At 52.8% G+C, this 16,473-nt stretch overlaps 1 protein-coding gene across 1 annotated transcript in view; it reads left to right on the top strand.

The window, feature by feature from the left end:
• Positions 1-16,473, top strand: part of SH3BP5 (SH3 domain binding protein 5) — a 71,633-nt gene that overhangs the window by 21,688 nt on the left and 33,472 nt on the right. The window contains exon 3 of the mRNA XM_052636155.1: positions 8,427-8,555. Within this exon, the coding sequence (XP_052492115.1) occupies positions 8,427-8,555 (129 nt within the window). The remainder of the gene's footprint in view (positions 1-8,426; positions 8,556-16,473) is intronic.

Raw genomic sequence — 16,473 nt, 5'->3', positions numbered from 1 at the left:
CCTGCTCTCCTCATTTGCTTGCTCTTCTCTCTCCATGGGCACCTGTGTCCTTGTCTTGCCCTCCTCTGGCTTCTTCCATTCTGGCCCTCGGGAGAGGATCGTATGTCAGAATCACGGCAGCAGGATCCTCCTTACGTGCGGGGCACAGTCCCTAAAGAAGGTGGGTTTGGGAGATGCCCCAAGAAGTTGGGGTTCAAGGTGGGGCAGAAAGGTGGGCAGAGGCGGGGAGCTGGGCACCAGTCCCTAGCCGTGATTCTGCTGCTTCCTGACTGGGAGGCCCTGGTGCTCTCTCCATTTTCTTTCTTTTTTTTTTTTTTTCCATTTATGTTCCCATCCCTTTGCCCCTGTCTTCCCAGGCTCCTTGGTTGGGTGAAACTTGCTGATGGGTGATTGGGCCTGTGCGGTGCTGGGCAGGGGTGCTGTGGTCCCTGTGGGGCTGGGCCTGGCTCCCTGGGGGCTCCTGCCCTCGCACCCCTTCTCTGCCCTCCTCCCAGCTCTGGGCCCCTCTTGCTTTGGAGCCCCAGACCCTGGCTCTGCCCCAGGCACGGTCTTTCCGCTTCTGCCTCTGTGCCAAATTGCCGGAGCTGAGATCGGATCGTCCCGGCTGCCCGTCTGTCCCCCAGGGTTGTGATGGCTACTTCTGGGGCAGGACAGGCAAGGAGGGCAGGCAGCAAGGGGACCCAGGAGTGTGGCCGGATTCCTGCAGGTGGAGCACAGAGTGGAATCCGGGTTCAGGAGCCGGACCCGTGCTGCCCAGGATGGCAGTCACCAGCCCTGTGGGGCGACTCGAGTTCTACTTTAAAAATGACAGTTTAGTACAGTATCCAGTCAGCCGCACTAGGCACACATCAAGTTTTCATTTAGCCACGTGTGGCCGGTGGCCTCTGCTGAGCCCTGCGCAAACTCAGAGCGTCTCCGGTGTTGCAGAAAGCTCTGCAGATAGCCTGGGGGGCGCTTGATCCTTCTCACCAAAGCCCCAGGAAAGTGGTTTCTTTGTGTTTTAGCAGCTGCCACAAGCGCACTTAAAGAACAGATTGGATGGTTGGGGGAGGGGGGCGGGAAATAAACAATATGATCTGTAGAAGCATTAAAACCATGTCGGTTACCTTAGAACTGGTTGGGAAGTCGGAGCGTGTCTGATGGTGCCTTGCACTATGGAATTCTGGAACGTTCCTGCTGCAGAGACTTTACATCCCAAATCTCTTGTTCTTCTGCCTCTGTCATAATTTCTGCTTTATTCTTGCTCTGTATTTTTTTTTCCCACTTGGATTCACATTTGTTCTTTGTTTGAAAGTGAGACTTAATGACTGTAAGTGAAAAGCCATCAGAGGGCAATAACTTCGTTTAAAGCAGGGTTTTCAGTGAAGAGTCATGTGGATGAGCCCTGCTTGCTGACTTTGAGAGCAGCAGTCTCTTATTTCCAGTGATCGTATCAGTTTCTTTATCAAATTTTTAGCAGATTCCCTTTCCAGGGAAGGCTCTGAGCCTGACCAACTCCCCCTTTCTTAGAAGGGAGATGAGCAAATGTGAAGAAGCAGAGTGGCTCCAAATGCAGGCTTTCTCCTTGGGGAAATCAGGAGTGAAGGAGGGCCTGAGAAGGAATATCTGCTTCCCTGTTACTGAACACACGCCTGTGTTCCCCTCCAGCGGGTCTCTGCAGGGCGGCCCAGGGCGTGGGTGGGGCGGGTGTAATTTGGTGCCACCAGCCGACCTGGCGCTTTTGGGCCCCAGGTTCCTTTCGTGCCCATGTGATCACTGAGCATTGCAGAGAGATTCTGTTTTTATGGGTAGCATCTATTACCCATTTTTAAAAACTGTGTTCATTTTTAAATGAATTTTTATTTTTAAAACTGTATTCATTCATTAAAAGTGACAGTGATAAACCTATTACATGTATATCTTACCAAAATAACTTTTCCCAAACCCTCCCCCAAAAAATTGTGAAAAGAAAGCCATCATTCTGTGGCTTTTGCAAGTCTCTTTCCTGTTGAGCTTAATAGGAGAGCTGGATTCTCATTTCTGCTCCCGCATTCATTCGTTCTCGTGATGGCACATATCAAGCAGTCTCTGGAAAACTCCACTCAACAGTCACAAGAGAACAAAAGTGGAAGAGGCAAATTAAACTGAATTTGATTAGGAAAATGATTTTGACCGAGCAGAGTCCCAGAAAAGGTCTCCGGGAACCCCTGACCCCTACCTCTGTGTTCCCTGGACCAAACTTTGAGAACCTCGGGTGAGGGAAAGCCAGGTGGGGTCTGTCGATGCTCTGTAGACTGACACTCCCCGTGTGAGATCTCGGGCCAGGCCAGCCCTTCTCCCGGGCCGAGGTCTCTTATCTAGGGATTGGGGATCTTCTTGCTGAGCCTGGCCATGCTGTCCTGCAGGGTCTTTGTAAGGCTCGGAGCATGCCTGCGAAATCTTTCCACAAGCAGAGAGCAGTGTGTTTATAAGTGGCATGACTTGGGACCTTTTGAAGTTTGGTGACTTTAGTTTGTAGGACAGTTATTTTTAAAACCTGATGTCCTTTGCTCACCTCGCTAGGTTCTGGGGAGGCCTTTGTGAAGGGGAGAGGCTGCCCTTCTCAGCTTCCAGGTGAGATCATTGAGGCTTAGGTGGCTGGGTTGGCCAGAAAAAAGGGCTTGTCCCCGGTGTGACCACCCTGCCCGCCGCTTCCCAGGCGCCGTGGTGCAGGCTTCGTGTGGCGGGGTTTCTTGTCTGGTCCAGGGCCGTGCTTCTGACACACTGACACGTTCACACGGGGAGACTGTGCCACCCTCAGCAGTTCTTTGCTTGGATAAACTGCCCTCAGTCTGAGTCACCTAATGGATGTGGCACAGCTCTCAGACCGGAAGCTCTGAGGTCTCATCCAAGCCAAGGGATGGCTCAGAACTCCTTCAAATGCTGATCTAAAAAAGAACCCGCTGGTAAACACCCCTGGCCGGTGTGTGGCTCATGTTTCTTGACCGGTAAAAGGTCTGCTCATTCTCCAGAGATGTCATCTGAACTTATCCGTGGGTCACTTAGCGCAGGGGAAACAGTTGGCTCTCCTCCCTGGACACCCCAGGAAGCAGCTCCAACTCTGATCTTGGGACACATTGCTTGTAATTGTCGATGACAGAGAACCATGGTGGAGTCCTTTCTCGAACTAGGAAATAAGGCAAAAAGTACAAGTTCAGTTGTGGCCAGCTGGCTTTAAGATGAATTGGGGGGAAAAAAAGAGCGAGAGAGAGAGAGAGAGAGAGAGAGAGAGAGAGAGAGATATTGAGATTCTTTCTACAGAATGGGTTGAATTAAGTTCCCCAGAAGCTCCTTGTGCGTGTGGCTTTACCATCTGGGGCAGAAGCCCTCCAGCAATTACCTGTATTTAGTTACAGAACTTTGCCACTTACAGGCTGTGATTGACCTTCCCCTCCCTGAGTACATTAGCATGGCCACCTTAAGGCATACAGTAGTTTTCAGTATTTTTTTTAAGAGACTTAGTTCAGTTGCAAAGGACAGAGATCCAGTCCCAACTAGCTGAAAACATGAAACAGGGGTGACGATCGTGTGTGTCTGTGTGTACCATTTTGGCTCGGGGGAAGTGGAGTTTAGGGTTAGACTATAAAGCATTGCTAGGTCCAAAAGCTCAGTTTCACTAGGACTCCTTCCCTCCCTACCTCTGGTGGGCTCTCCCCTCATGGTGCCAGGATGGCTGCCATCTGCTCCAGCTCTTATTCCATCTTCTCAGCCATCTCAGTACAAAAAGTTTCCTCTTAACAGTTTCAGAAAAGTCCCAGAATGAAACCTTACTGATTCTGATGGTGCCCTCCCTTAACAATCACTGAAGCTAGGAGTATCCTGTACCGATGGCCAGGCATGGGATCAGTTCTGAGACCAGGGTGAGGTCCAATAAAATCAGGGCTGTTATGCTGGGTAAGCAGGGAAGATGTTGGTTTTGTGGGCTCCCACACCTCAGGATTTTATGGTGAATTATTACTCGGACAGCTGTGCCCCTCTGGTATGGTGGAAGAACTAGGCCCGCTCTCTTTCATCAGGGAGAAGGCTGGCTTTGAGTTGAGCGCTTAACACACCACGTCTTGGATGAATAGTTGTTGTTGTTTGGCTGCTAGCCAACCCTGTGTCGTCATCCCTGGAAGCACAGCCTCTTTGATGGAGGGAGACGCTAATGTCAAATGATATCTCTTGGACTCAGCAGCCTTTGATGGTCACACGCTCGACCAGGCTGGTGGTCCCTGAATCTGCCTGCCAGATTCACGTGGGGACCCCAACCCAGATCTGATCTGCGGATGGTTCTGCTTACAAATACACTGTGATAATTTCCTGCAAATTTTTAAAAGGGCAAAAAGCAAGACAAAAGAACCCCTCCCAACTAGTATCTGATCCCCCCGCCCCAGCCCCGTATTTCCCTCTCATAGAGGCAGTTCAATTGATCCATTTAATGTATTTTAGCTGATAATTTAGGTATTTACTTCCGTCATTCTAAACAGCAGGCTTTGTGTGGCTGCTGCTTAATGTTTTCGTTTCAGTTCTTACCCCACCATGCCGCTATGGAAGAGGAGGCTCCAGTCTCCTTCCTCCTCTGCCCCGCCCCCCTTCCTCCCGGCAGGACCAAGTTGCAATCAGCCTTCAGGGTGTACATTGTTGCGGCCTGGAAAGTTCTGTCCAGGGTCCCGAGGTTTACTTTTCTTTAAAAAAAAAACAAAAAACAAAAAACTCTTTTCTGTCCGTATCCATTTATTTATTTATTGGTCTTACAGCCTGTGGGATCTTAGTTCCCCAACCAGGGATCGCACGTTGCCCTCCCTGTGATGTAAGTGTGGATTTTTAACCACGGGCCCCCCAGGGAAGAGGGAGAGCGGTGTTCAGGCATCACTGATGGCAGGCGCTTGGGGGGTAAACGGAGGCTCACTCGAGAAACGTACCCTGTCTCCCCATGCACGTGGGATCGAGGTCAGAGCCTGGGAGCGGCTCCCGTGGCCTTCCTCCCGCCGGCCCTCCCATCTGCTGCCCTTGGCTCTGCTGGTCCTTCAGCTGCGATGCCCCCTTCTCTCTCTGGTGAAATCCCCCTCTCTCCAAGCCCTGGCTGGGATGACTCTCTCTGGGTGTGGCCGTCCTGGGTGTGTCTGCTGCCGTGTGTAGCCCGAGGTCTTTAGTACCTATCGCGCTAGGTGGTGCTTATTTATTTACCACTTGAAGTCTAGAGTCAAATCTTAGCGCTGCCATTTCCCAGCTTTGTGAGCTTGGGCAGCCTCCCTGGTCACGCTGCGCCTCAGTTTCCCTCTTGGTACCGTGTGGATCACGCCCATGGCCCTCACGGGGAACTGTACTCGGTATCGTGTAGTAATCTAGAATGGAGAAGGGTCTGGGAAGAAGAGATAGGTGGGTACAACTCGATCTCTGTGCTGTATAGCTGAAGCTAGCACAACCCTGAAAGTCAGCTGTCCTTCAATTAAAAAGAAAGAGCGACCGAAGCGCCTTAGCTGGTAAGGTTGTTAGTGACTGCACACACACGGCGGGTAAAAGCATCTGTGTCTGCCCCTTGGGAGACTGGCCATCTGTTCCCTGCATGCCCTTTCACGCAGGTAGGTGGCTTATATTATAGTCTCTGGTGCCTGGAGTAGCTCTGGGCAAATCTGAAGTCTCTGAGGGCTGGGAAGGGGAGGTCAGTGGGTGAAGTGGACTGGGCATGGCTCAGGCACAGGGCCTGGGGACCGGAAAGGACCGTCTCTAAGCGGTGTCTTCTCCACTTTTAACCAGTGGTTGCCAGGTAGGAATGGGGGCCCAGTGTTGCCTGATCATCTGATTTAAAAAAAATAAAAATTTTGTCTTTTTATGAGGACTTTGGAATCTAAATTAAAATAAAATTATATGAGTTTTCCTGGAATGGATAAATTATGTAAATTTTCCATTTAGTATATAGCATACAGCCAAGGGCACGAAGCCTGTGGGTCCGTGGGCTCCTGGTTTGGGGCCCGACTCTCAGTTCCCAGAGAGGATGGAGAGAGATGGTGTGACCCGCCATCTCTCACCCACCCCCGGTTACGTGCCGACTGATTTGGGCCCCGGTTTTCCTGCCTGTGGCCTGGAAATGCAGTTGTGTGTGTGGATGTGTCTGCGAAGCAGGTTTTCTTCCCCTGGGTCAGCTGCCCCTCAGAGCCACCCCCTTGTAGAATCATGGGTCTCTTTATGCCGGGGGGAAAAAAACATTGTGTGCATTTATTGAGTACCTACTGTGTGCCCAGGAGCTAGCTGTTAGGCACCCAGCTCTTACAGTCACTGGTGCCAGGAGTAGCTCTGGGCAGTCAGAAGTCTCCGAGGGCTGGGAGGGGAGGTCAGCGGGTGAATCAGGCTGGTCGTGGCTCAGGCACAGGGCACGGGGCTGGAAAGGACTGTCTCTAAGGGGTGCCTTCTCCTCTACTTCTAGCCCCTGGTTGCCAGGTAGGAATGGGGGCCCTATGTTGCCCGATCTAGGTGTTAGCTCTTAGGAGCTAACAGCCCTCCCTATGAGATGGAAAAGAACCATTTTATAGGTAATAAAAATGATGCGTAAAGAAGTGACTTGATTGGAGCTTGCAGAAAGAGGTTTAACCCGGTTTAGCTCCGTCTCTCTGCTGAAAGTCTGGAGCTGCAGCCAACACGTTGCCTCCCACGGACTGCAAGTCAAGCCCGACAGCAGCTCAGCAGGGCTGCCCGCACGCGCGTGCGCGGTGTGTCCTCTGGAGGACAAGTCTAGCTTGTTCTGTCCTCAGCAGCTGTAGCTGAAGCACGTGACTGCAGACCTGGTCAGAGAAGAGGGGAGGCAGAACAGCTTCCGATGATGACACAGGACTGGGGGGAGGGACCCCGGGTACAGGATGGGGGTGCCCAGGGGCTGAGATGCTCGTGTAAGACAAAGGCCACGTTCGTATGTTTCAAACCCACCTAGAAAGCTCAAGCACGAAATGATGCGGGGAGAGCAAGTTAGGTGTGATCAGGGCCTTCCTGACCCCCCGTGAGCCATCCCAGTGACCCACGAGGTCCATATAATCTTCTGCTTAGAAGCAGTCTTCAGATAGTGAGGCAGCCCCTTTGCAGCCAGTGACACACACGTGTGTACCAGCGGGGTGGCCAGCTGCTCTTGGGGGCCCCCCGCGGCTGGTGAGCATGTGCTGTTCCTCCTCTCCCAGCACCCACATTGCCCCTCTGATGCATGCAGACTCCCCAGGCTGTGGCCGTGCCAGGCCAGCTCCCTGGGGGAAGAAGGGTGGAGGGGACTGGAACGTCGCCCCTCTGATGCACGCAGACTCCCCAGGCTGTGGCCGTGCCAGGCCAGCTCCCTGGGGGAGGAAGGGTGGAGGGGACTGGGTCTCTGAAGCCCTGACCGACCCTTCCAGTGTCTTCCTAGAGTTGGAACCAGACTGTCTTTGTGATTCTTCTCCTCCTCGGGGCATCCGTGGACCTGGTTTCCTGACTTTGATGGTGCGGTGAAGCCTGGTGCCGCCCGCCCCCCTGTTCCCCTCTCCCAGATGCCTGTCCAGGCCTGCATGGCTTGTAGCGTCTCTGGAGGGGGTGGCCACCCTCATCTCTGGCCGTCCCCCACATTCTGGACGTCCAGCTTCCTGCAGTCTCTGGAAAATGCCAGCCCGATCCCTCCCCTCCACTGTGGGCATGGCTCTGCTGCTGCTCTGGACTCAGTGTTTCCCTCCTCCCATCCGTGCTCAGGCCTCCGTGCAGATGGTATGCCTGGGAGCTCCCCATGAGTCCCCCCTAAGGGCGAGTCTCCCGCCCCCTTACCTGGCCTGCTGAGGCTCTGGGTCCTGGGGCCCACGCCAGCTGTGCCAGTTCCATCCTCGCACACTCTCTGGGGGTGGGCTGTGTTTATCCCCATCTCACCCCCCGCGCTGGAGGCGTCCTGAAGGCAGAGGCCAAGCCCAAGCCAGAGCGCGGGATCTGGCCTGCCGGAAGTTGGCACGCACTGTTGAGTGTTGACCGTGTCACAGGACTGGGGACGTCATGGGCGCGTGATGAATGCTGCCATCATCTTGGGCTGAAACTGCTGGGGTGACCGGGTTAGGCATCTTCCCCTGGACGGAGCTTTGCGGTCTAACCTGCTCTGTCTGATACGGTGGTCATGGCCTCATTGATTGTTTAAGCATATCTAAATAAAATGACCTAAGTGAAAAGCTCCTTCTGTCCGTCTTGCTAGCCAGAGTCAAGTGCTCAGTAGCCACGTACAGCTGGGGGGCTGCCATACCAGCCGGCACAGGTGCTGGGACGCTGGCAGTATCACACCAGATTCTCTCGGGGGCTATTGTTGTTGTTGACACGGGCTTGTACGCACAGGCTTCCCAGTCGAGTGGAGGCCCTTCCGGATGCTTCTGGGGAAGTCGAGTGGATTTCCGCAGGCTCCTGAAGCCTGAACTCTGTCCTCAATTTCCTGTCTGCAGGACATCCGTCAGAAGTTCCGCTCCGTCCTGGTGGAAGCGACGGTGAAGCTGGATGAGCTGGTGAAGAAGATCGGCAAGGCCGTGGAGGACTCGAAGCCCTACTGGGAGGCTCGGAGGGTGGCGAGGCAGGTAAGCGCCCGGTCTGCCTGTTGCCGTGCCCAGTGCTGTGGGCACCTCTGACCTCTAGGCCCCGCTGCTGAAGGCCGGGGCACAGGAGAGCCGTGACTTCGTCAGGAGGCGCATTTGGAGATGGTGCTTTGTTTTCTCACCCCACAGCCTGCCTTCATTTCTGCCCTCAGTGCTGTTAATGCCATGTGGGTGCTGGCGTTTGGATGTCGCCACCAGTGGCTTCCCTGATAGCTGAGTTGGTAAAGAATCCGCCTGCAATGCAGGAGACCCTGGTTCGATTCCTGGCTTGGGAAGATCCCCTGGAGAAGGGATAGGCTACCCACTCCAGTATCAAAGAGTTGGACGTGACTGAGCTTTTAACAATGTATTATTACGTCCCTGGTGGCTCAGATGGTAAAGCTCTTCTCTCTGGAGAAGGAAATGGCAACCCACTGCAGTACTCTTGCCTAGAAAATCCCATGGATGGAGGAGCCTGGTAGGCTACAGTCCACGGGATCGCAAAGAGTCACACAACTGAGCAGGGTCACTGGGCAGTGCCTTGCTGCTGGAGTTGGTACCTGGTCCACTTCCCAGGCTGCCAGGCCAGCTCACGTGGATGGGAGGCTATGATTAGAACTTCTGGCTTGTCCTTTGCTTCCCTAGTGACTGCCTGTCAGCCCCAGGAAGAACGCTCCTTCCGTGGAATTCTCCTTCCAGGTTCGGGAGGAGCTGACCACTTCGCTCTCTTGAAACGTTGTTTCTTTGTCCCGAGAGCACAGACAGGCGACAGAGGCCCCGAGACCAGAAAGGGGGGCGGCCGCTGGGGGTGCCGGCTTCAGAGGGCGTCCTTGTGGATCGTCATGGTGTGAGGACCTCCTGGCGTCAGGTCGAGGCTCCAGGAATAGGAAGGAAGAGAGCTCCCAACACGGCAGAGCCGGCCGGCTCACCCCCAGGGCTCAGGAGTTGGTCCATAGTGAGGTCCTGTCCCTGCCGTGCGTTTGGTGATGGAAGATGCTGCCTCCCCGAGTCTCTGCCTGTAACCTGACGCTCGGCGAGGGCGGGTGCCCCTGTGAGCCCCCTCTGCGTGTGCAACGCGTGTTGTTGGGCCCGGAGGTGGGGAGGCAGCAGGCAAAGGGGAGCCCTTGGGAAGGGGAGCCCCAGGGATGCAGTAAGACGAGCCACGGAGGACCCGGGGCCAGGACGTGGGCGTCCCTCTCCCTGGCCCTGCTCCGGGTGCCCCGCAGACGTCTCAGCGGGGAGCCCTTGGATGTTTGGTGGTTCTGCCCAGATCCTCGCTGCAGGCTTGGGTTTTGCAGCTCCGCACCTTGAGCCGAGCTTTCTGCTTGGAACCTGACGCAGACGCTGCCTTGGCTCCTGGACGGAGCGGCCTGAAACCCGCCCTTCCCTGGCCTGCTGCCCTGGGCTGTGTGACGTCACAGGGCCTGGGCGCCTTGGCCTGCGAGAAGCCTGCGTCTCAGCCACTCTGCTCTCCTCCTCCCTCTGTGCTCCACCTGGGCCCTCAGCTTTCCAGGGAGAAGAAGTCCTTCTCCAGAAGGTGCCCACCAGTCCCCAGAAGCCCCCCACCCTGAGGCACCCCCCCTCCAGGGTGCCCTGTGTCACAGCCTTCAAGGTGCCCCCTATTGGGGGACGGGTCTCACTCACCATGTTCCAGGGTGGTAGTGGTCTTGACCTCATAGGGTGAAGGGTTCTGTTTAAATTGGAGGAGACGTTTCTGATACTAAAAACACTGGGTCAGTCCTGAGGAGGGCACGAAATCCCCTCTTCTGAAAAGTTCCATCACTTGAATCCTTGGGCCTTTTGAGGCCCCAGAGGTCCCCATGCTGTCGGGGGACTTTGCAGGGGCCTGTGAAAGCATCCCCTTGGACCCTTGGTAGTGGCATCCCCACTGGGAGTTTCCCCGCTGGGTCCCCAGCACTGAGATTTTGGAGCGGAACTGCTGAAGGGACCTCTGTGTTCAGGGGCCTCTGAGGTGGGCCCTTCAGGTTGTCGGCCCTGGCTGATGGGCGGTGACCTCCTCTGGCTGAGCTGATGCCAAACCTCATCCTGTCTCAGAGTCTTTGAACTTGCGCGTCCCTCTGTGTGTTGTCTTAACGGCAGGATTTGCCTGGTCCATCCCATCTCCTTCAGGCTTCTGTTCAGATGACACTTCATGGTGGCTCAGAGGGTAAAGAATCCGCTAGCAATGTGGGAGACCCGGGTTTGATCTCTGGGTCGGGAAGATCCCCTGGAGAAGGAAGTGGCAACGCAGTCCAGTACTCTTGCCTGGAGAATCTCATGGACGGAGGAGTCTGGTAGGCTACAGTCCATGGGATCGCAAAGAGCTGGACACAACTGAGTGACTTCACTTTCTTTTCTTTTTAATCAATGAGGCCTTTCTGGGCTCACATTGGAATGATAACCGCCAGCCCACCATCTCCATCACCCCAAACCCCATTCCTTGATAGGCCTTTTCTCCATAGCAGTTCTCACCCTGTGACCTCTTACCATCCACTTGTTTATGGTAGTGAAATCCCACTACCAGACTTAGAGAATTTGGTCTTAGAGAAATTTCCAGACTTAGAGAATTAGGTCTGCTTGGGTCATTTCCATGTCGGCAGTGCCAGCATACAGAAGGTGTTCAAGTCTTGAGGAAAGGAGCAAATGAGCCAGTAAGTGAATGAGCGTTTGACCAGATGTTCCTCCCAGCCCTCCCTTGGCATGCCGAGCTTTCCTTTTTGACTGTTGCGTTCCTCGCAGCTTCTCCCCTGCCATGTGGCTAGGTGAGCCGACTGGCAAATCTGGCTCCATCTGGGTTGGGCTGATTCAAATCTGATTTGGTGGGTGAGTCCCCAGTTGGCTTTGACACACCTGGAATAGATTTCACACCACTCCCTTTTCTCTGCACCCAGTCCTCTTAGATGGAAGATAGCGGGGAGCTGGGTTGGGCGGGCACTCCTGCTGGCCAGTCGTGAATCGTGGCTTTGTGTTTCCCTCTCATCTCTTGGCCGGTGAGAGCCGTGGTCACGCGGTGACCGAGTCCCGTGGGGAAGCCACGCAGTCATCAGGCCTCATGACACGGTACAGACCCTGGGGCTGAGCGCTCTCCATCAGCTGGCAGAGCCCAAGATGAATGTCGGGGAATCCTGCCCAGCTTTATGCCTGCAAACCACCCCCTCCGCAAGTTCCTTCCTCCTTACAAGTGGGCAGGAAGAAGGGCCGAGAAGGCTCAAAGAGTCCCCTGCACCTCAGCCTCCGGGGACCTTGGTCTCCGGCTGAGGAACTGACAGGGCCCTCGAAGGCCAAGGCTGGGCGCGGATGTGCCTTCTTTCATCTCTGTGGACGGTGGGCCATCTGGGCTTGGCCAGGTGGCCGGGTCTGTCTGTGCGTCCGTGTCCTCAGACCTACCTTCCTGGTGGTGAAGGGGGCAGGCCTGCCTCCAGCTGCTGCGAAGTGGGGCCCCCTGTTCTCTCTCTCTGCTCTCACCTCCGCCCCTGTATATGTTTACAAGCCCCTCTGACTGTGTAGCGGCAATGGTGTCAGAGATGCCTTCAGAGCATCTCCTCCAAGTGTGTGTTATAAGGCACCTTCAGAGCCTCAGCATCCTCATCGCTGATGGTCACAGACCATGAGAGTTAGGAGGTGTCCTTCGGCCTTAATGAAGTGAAAGTTGCTCAGTCATGTCTGACTCTTTGAGAGACCCCATGGACTATATAAAGTCCATGGAATTCTCCAGGCAAGAATACTGGAGTGGGGAGCCGTTCCCTTCTCCAGGGGGTCTTCCCAACCCAGGGATCGAACGTATGTCTCCCGCATTAGAAGCAGATTCTTTACCATCTGAGCCACCAGGGAAGCCCAAGAACACTGGAGTGGGTAGCCTATCCCTTCTCCAGTGGATCTTCCTGACCCAGGAATCAAACCGGGGTCTCCTGCATTGCAGGCAGATTCTTTACCAGCTGAGCTACGAGCAAAGCTCCTCTTATGACTTAAATAAGATAACATTTGATGACGGAATCCCTGTATGACCTTGTTATTGTTGTTTAGTCCCTAAGTTGGGTCCGACTCTTTTGCAAACCGATGGACTGTAGCCCACCAGGCTCCTCTGTCCATGGGATTTCCCAGGCAAGAGTGCTGGAGTGGGTTGCCGTTTCCTTCTCCAGGGGATCTTCCCGACCCAGGGATCAAACCCGCATCTCCTGCATTGGCAGGCAAGTTCTTTACCCCACTAAGCCACCCGGGGAGCCCCCATGTGACCTTAGGCTTCATTAAAAAAATTTTTTTTTAGAAAATTCAGAAGAAAATAAGTCCGCATACCTCCTGTTAATATTTATATATGTCCTTGCGTGGAGAATCCCATGGACAGAGGACCCTGGCGACCGTGGGTTCGCAGAGTCGGACATGACCGAGTGACTAACACATACACACAATTTTTCTTGAAAATAAAAAAGAGATCATACTATTTATGGTTTTATGATGTCTGGAATGCTTGTATCCATCCATCTATCCATAGTCTCAGGGGAACAACGGAGATTTATAAAGGGAAAGACTTATATACAGCTTGGTTTTCCAAAAAGAGTTTGCAAAGATCTGTGGTTGTTGGGCCATTAGAAATTGTCTGCTCATCAGTAATTTGCACTGACTTTATTGTTCCTGATGTCAACTCATTTTCCTACCATGAGTCAGATCCAGCCCTGTGATCTTGAGAACCTAATCTGGGTTCTGCTAAGAGGAAGCAGGACACTTTTTTTTTTTTTCCCCTGGGTTGAGCCGGGGCAGGAAACAGACTTTGATTTATTTGAGGGTTTTTGTCTGTGAGCCAGAGCTTGTCTTTAAGGTGGCTTTGACATATCTGCCAGCCCGTCTAGCCTTCCGTGTGTGACCGGGACGTTCTGACGAGGGGGTGGAGCCCTGTGACTCGGCCCTGAACGACACTTTCGTGCTTTCTCTGCTCCTTGGGATCTAAATAGTCTTAACAGTGGCCCCAAGCCTATCATATCGTCACTGCCCGTCCCAACCCTTGTTATAGTTTTCCTTCTTGAAAAATTACGGTAAACTGCATTTAGCATAGGTTTTACCGTTTTAACTATTTTCACGTGCACAATTCAGTAACATTAAGTACATTCTTACTGTTGGGCAGCGCTCAGCACCGTCCATCTTTAGAACTTCATCATTTTCCCGAGGTGTAGCCTGCACTTTGTAAACAGTCACTCCCCACCACACCCTTGCCCCAGCCTTTGACGACCACCATTCTGCTTTCTCTGCCTGTGGTCGTGACTCCTCCAAGTACCCCAGGAAAGAAGACTGGTGCAGAGTTTGGCCTTCTGTGACTGGCTTTTTTTCAGTTAAGCATCGTGTCTTCAAGGCTTATCCATGGTGGCTGTGTTGGAATTTCATCCCTTTTTTAAGGCTGAATGATATTCCCACTGCTTGTGTAGACCACACTGTGTTAGTCATTCAGCTCATTTCCCTACCGTGAGTCAGATCCAGTCCTGTGATCGCAAACCTTCAGGCCACCTTTGTTATTTTTAAAATGGTTTGAGTGTGTCAGGAGACTTTGCAACTCTGAAGTGCAGCACAAATGCAGAGTAGTCCGGGTTATTCAGTGCTGACAGTTGCCCGTTTTGTATTTACGGGGCCCACGTCCAGGCCTTTAACCTCCTTTGGGGAGGTAGTGGGAGGGGAAATGTTTGAAGCTTAGCTGACTTAATTGTAGGACAGCTGGCAAATCTTGGCCTCCGAGCCAGACTGCCTGGCTTTGAATCCCAGCTTACCACGTAATAGCTGTGGGACCTGGGCAGGCTGCCTAATGTTGGTGCCTCAGTGTCTTCATCTCTAAAATGGAGCTGTAGGGACTTCTCTGGGGGTCCACTGCTTAAGACTCCCAGCTGCCAGTGGAGGTGGCTTGGGTTCACTCCCGGAACTAAGACCCTGCATGCTGTACAGCGTGGTCAAAAGAAAAAAGAAAAATGGAGTTGTGTATCAGTTAGCTTTTGCTGTGAAACAAACCAAACTCAGTGGCTTTGTACATTTATTTATCTGATGGTTTTGCTGGGCAGTTTTCTGATCTCAGCCTTTGGCTTGTCCCATGAGTATACAGTCAGCCGATGGGTTGGCCGGGGGTTGGTTGCTCTGTAAAAGGTTTCTTTACTTTTTGGCTGTGCTGGATTGCGCTGCAGGTGGGCTTTCTCCAGTTGTGGCCAGTGGTGGCTGCTCTTCTTTGCAGTGTAAGAGCTCCTTACAGCCGTGGCCCCTCTTGTTGTGGAGGACGGGCTCTAGAATGCAGGCTCAGTAGCTGCGGCACACGGGCTTACTTGCGCTGCAGCATGTGGGATCTTCCCGGGCCGGGGATTGAACCAGTGTCCCTTGCATTGCAAGGGAGATGCTTAACTACTGGACTATCAGGGAGGCCCCTGGGATGGCTTTATCTGTCACGGAGTTGGCTGGTTGTCAGCTGAGGTATTGGGTGGCTGGCCCACAGGCACCTTATCCTACAGGCAAGTGCAGGCTTCTTCATACGGTGCTGGGATTCTAGGAACAGAAAGGGAGTGAGTGTGAGTGAAAGTCGCTCAGTCCGGTCCGACTCTTTGAGACCCCAGGAGCAGAAAGGGCAGCCCCTTTTCAGGCCTCTGCTTGCATCGCATCTGTTAATGTATTGTTAGCCAGAGTAAGTCACATGGCCCGTCCAAATGCAAGAGTTGGGGAAAAGACAAACTCCATCTGCAAGGCACCTGCAAAGGGTTATGGCCATTTTTGCAGTTTAGCACGATGATTGTAAGTTAGTTCCTGTAAAGCATTGGATGAAAGAAAAAGAATGTAAGTTATTGCCCCAGATGTATTTTGCCATCAAAGAATACCTTTCTAAGGTGAATCTGCTACATTAAAAAACAAAACTAAAACACCACCACCACCCTCAAAAATGCCCAATGGGGGCAAACAGTCCTCCACTAGTTGGCAGGGGATGTGGAAGATGCTGATAGAAGGGTGACGTCAGGCAGGGCAGGTAAGCACTCCGTTGCTTGTGAAGATACAATCTGGCAGAGAGCAAGAAGAGGGCAGCTACCTTACCTGTTCCTGATGGAAAGCCCTCCAAGCCCAAAGGGATGGGCGAGCGCTGGGACCTTGAACGGCAGGGAAATCACGTTTTCAATGAGGGGAAACTGCCAAGTACCCTCAATTCCCATGTTAATCCCCAATGTAGTCTTCTTTATTGGGAAATCTGGACATTGGCTTTGTTTGCAGAAGACCTTCCCTAGGTGGAGAATTACCTCTTGAGAAACCTGTATGCAGGTCAGGAAGCAACAGTTAGAACTGGACAGGGAACAACAGACTGGTTCCAAATTGGAAAAGGAGTACGTCAAGGCTGTATATTGTCACCCGGCTTATTTAACTTCTATGCAGAGTACATCATGAGAAATGCAGGGCTGGAAGAAGCACAAGCTGGAATCAAGATTGCCAGGAGAAATATCAATAACCTCAGATATGCAGATGACACCACCCTTATGGCAGAAAATGAAGAGGAACTAAAGAGCTTCTTGATGGAAGTGAAAGAGGAAAGTGAAAATGTTGGCTTAAAGCTCAACATTCAGAAAATGAAGATCATGGCATCTGGTCCCATCACTTCATGGCAAATGGATGGGGAAACAGTTGAAACAGTGGCTGACTTTATTTTTCGGGGCTCCAAAATCACTGTAGATGGTGACTGCAGCCATGAAATTAAAAGACGCTTACTCCTTGGAAGGAAAGTTATGACCAACCTAGACAGCATATTAAAAAGCAGAGACATTACTTTGTCAACAAAGGTCCATCTAGTCAAGGCTATGGTTTTTCCTGTGGTCATGTATGGATGTGAGTGTTGGACTATGAAGAAAGCTGAGCACCAAAGAATTGATGCTTTTGAACTGTGGTGTTGGAGAAGACTCTTGAGAGTCCCTTGGACAGTGAA

The sequence above is a fragment of the Budorcas taxicolor genome, chromosome 1 (assembly GCF_023091745.1).
Source record: "Budorcas taxicolor isolate Tak-1 chromosome 1, Takin1.1, whole genome shotgun sequence".
NCBI classification, from domain to species: Eukaryota; Metazoa; Chordata; class Mammalia; order Artiodactyla; family Bovidae; genus Budorcas; species Budorcas taxicolor.
This window is presented reverse-complemented; position numbering and strand designations above follow the sequence as displayed.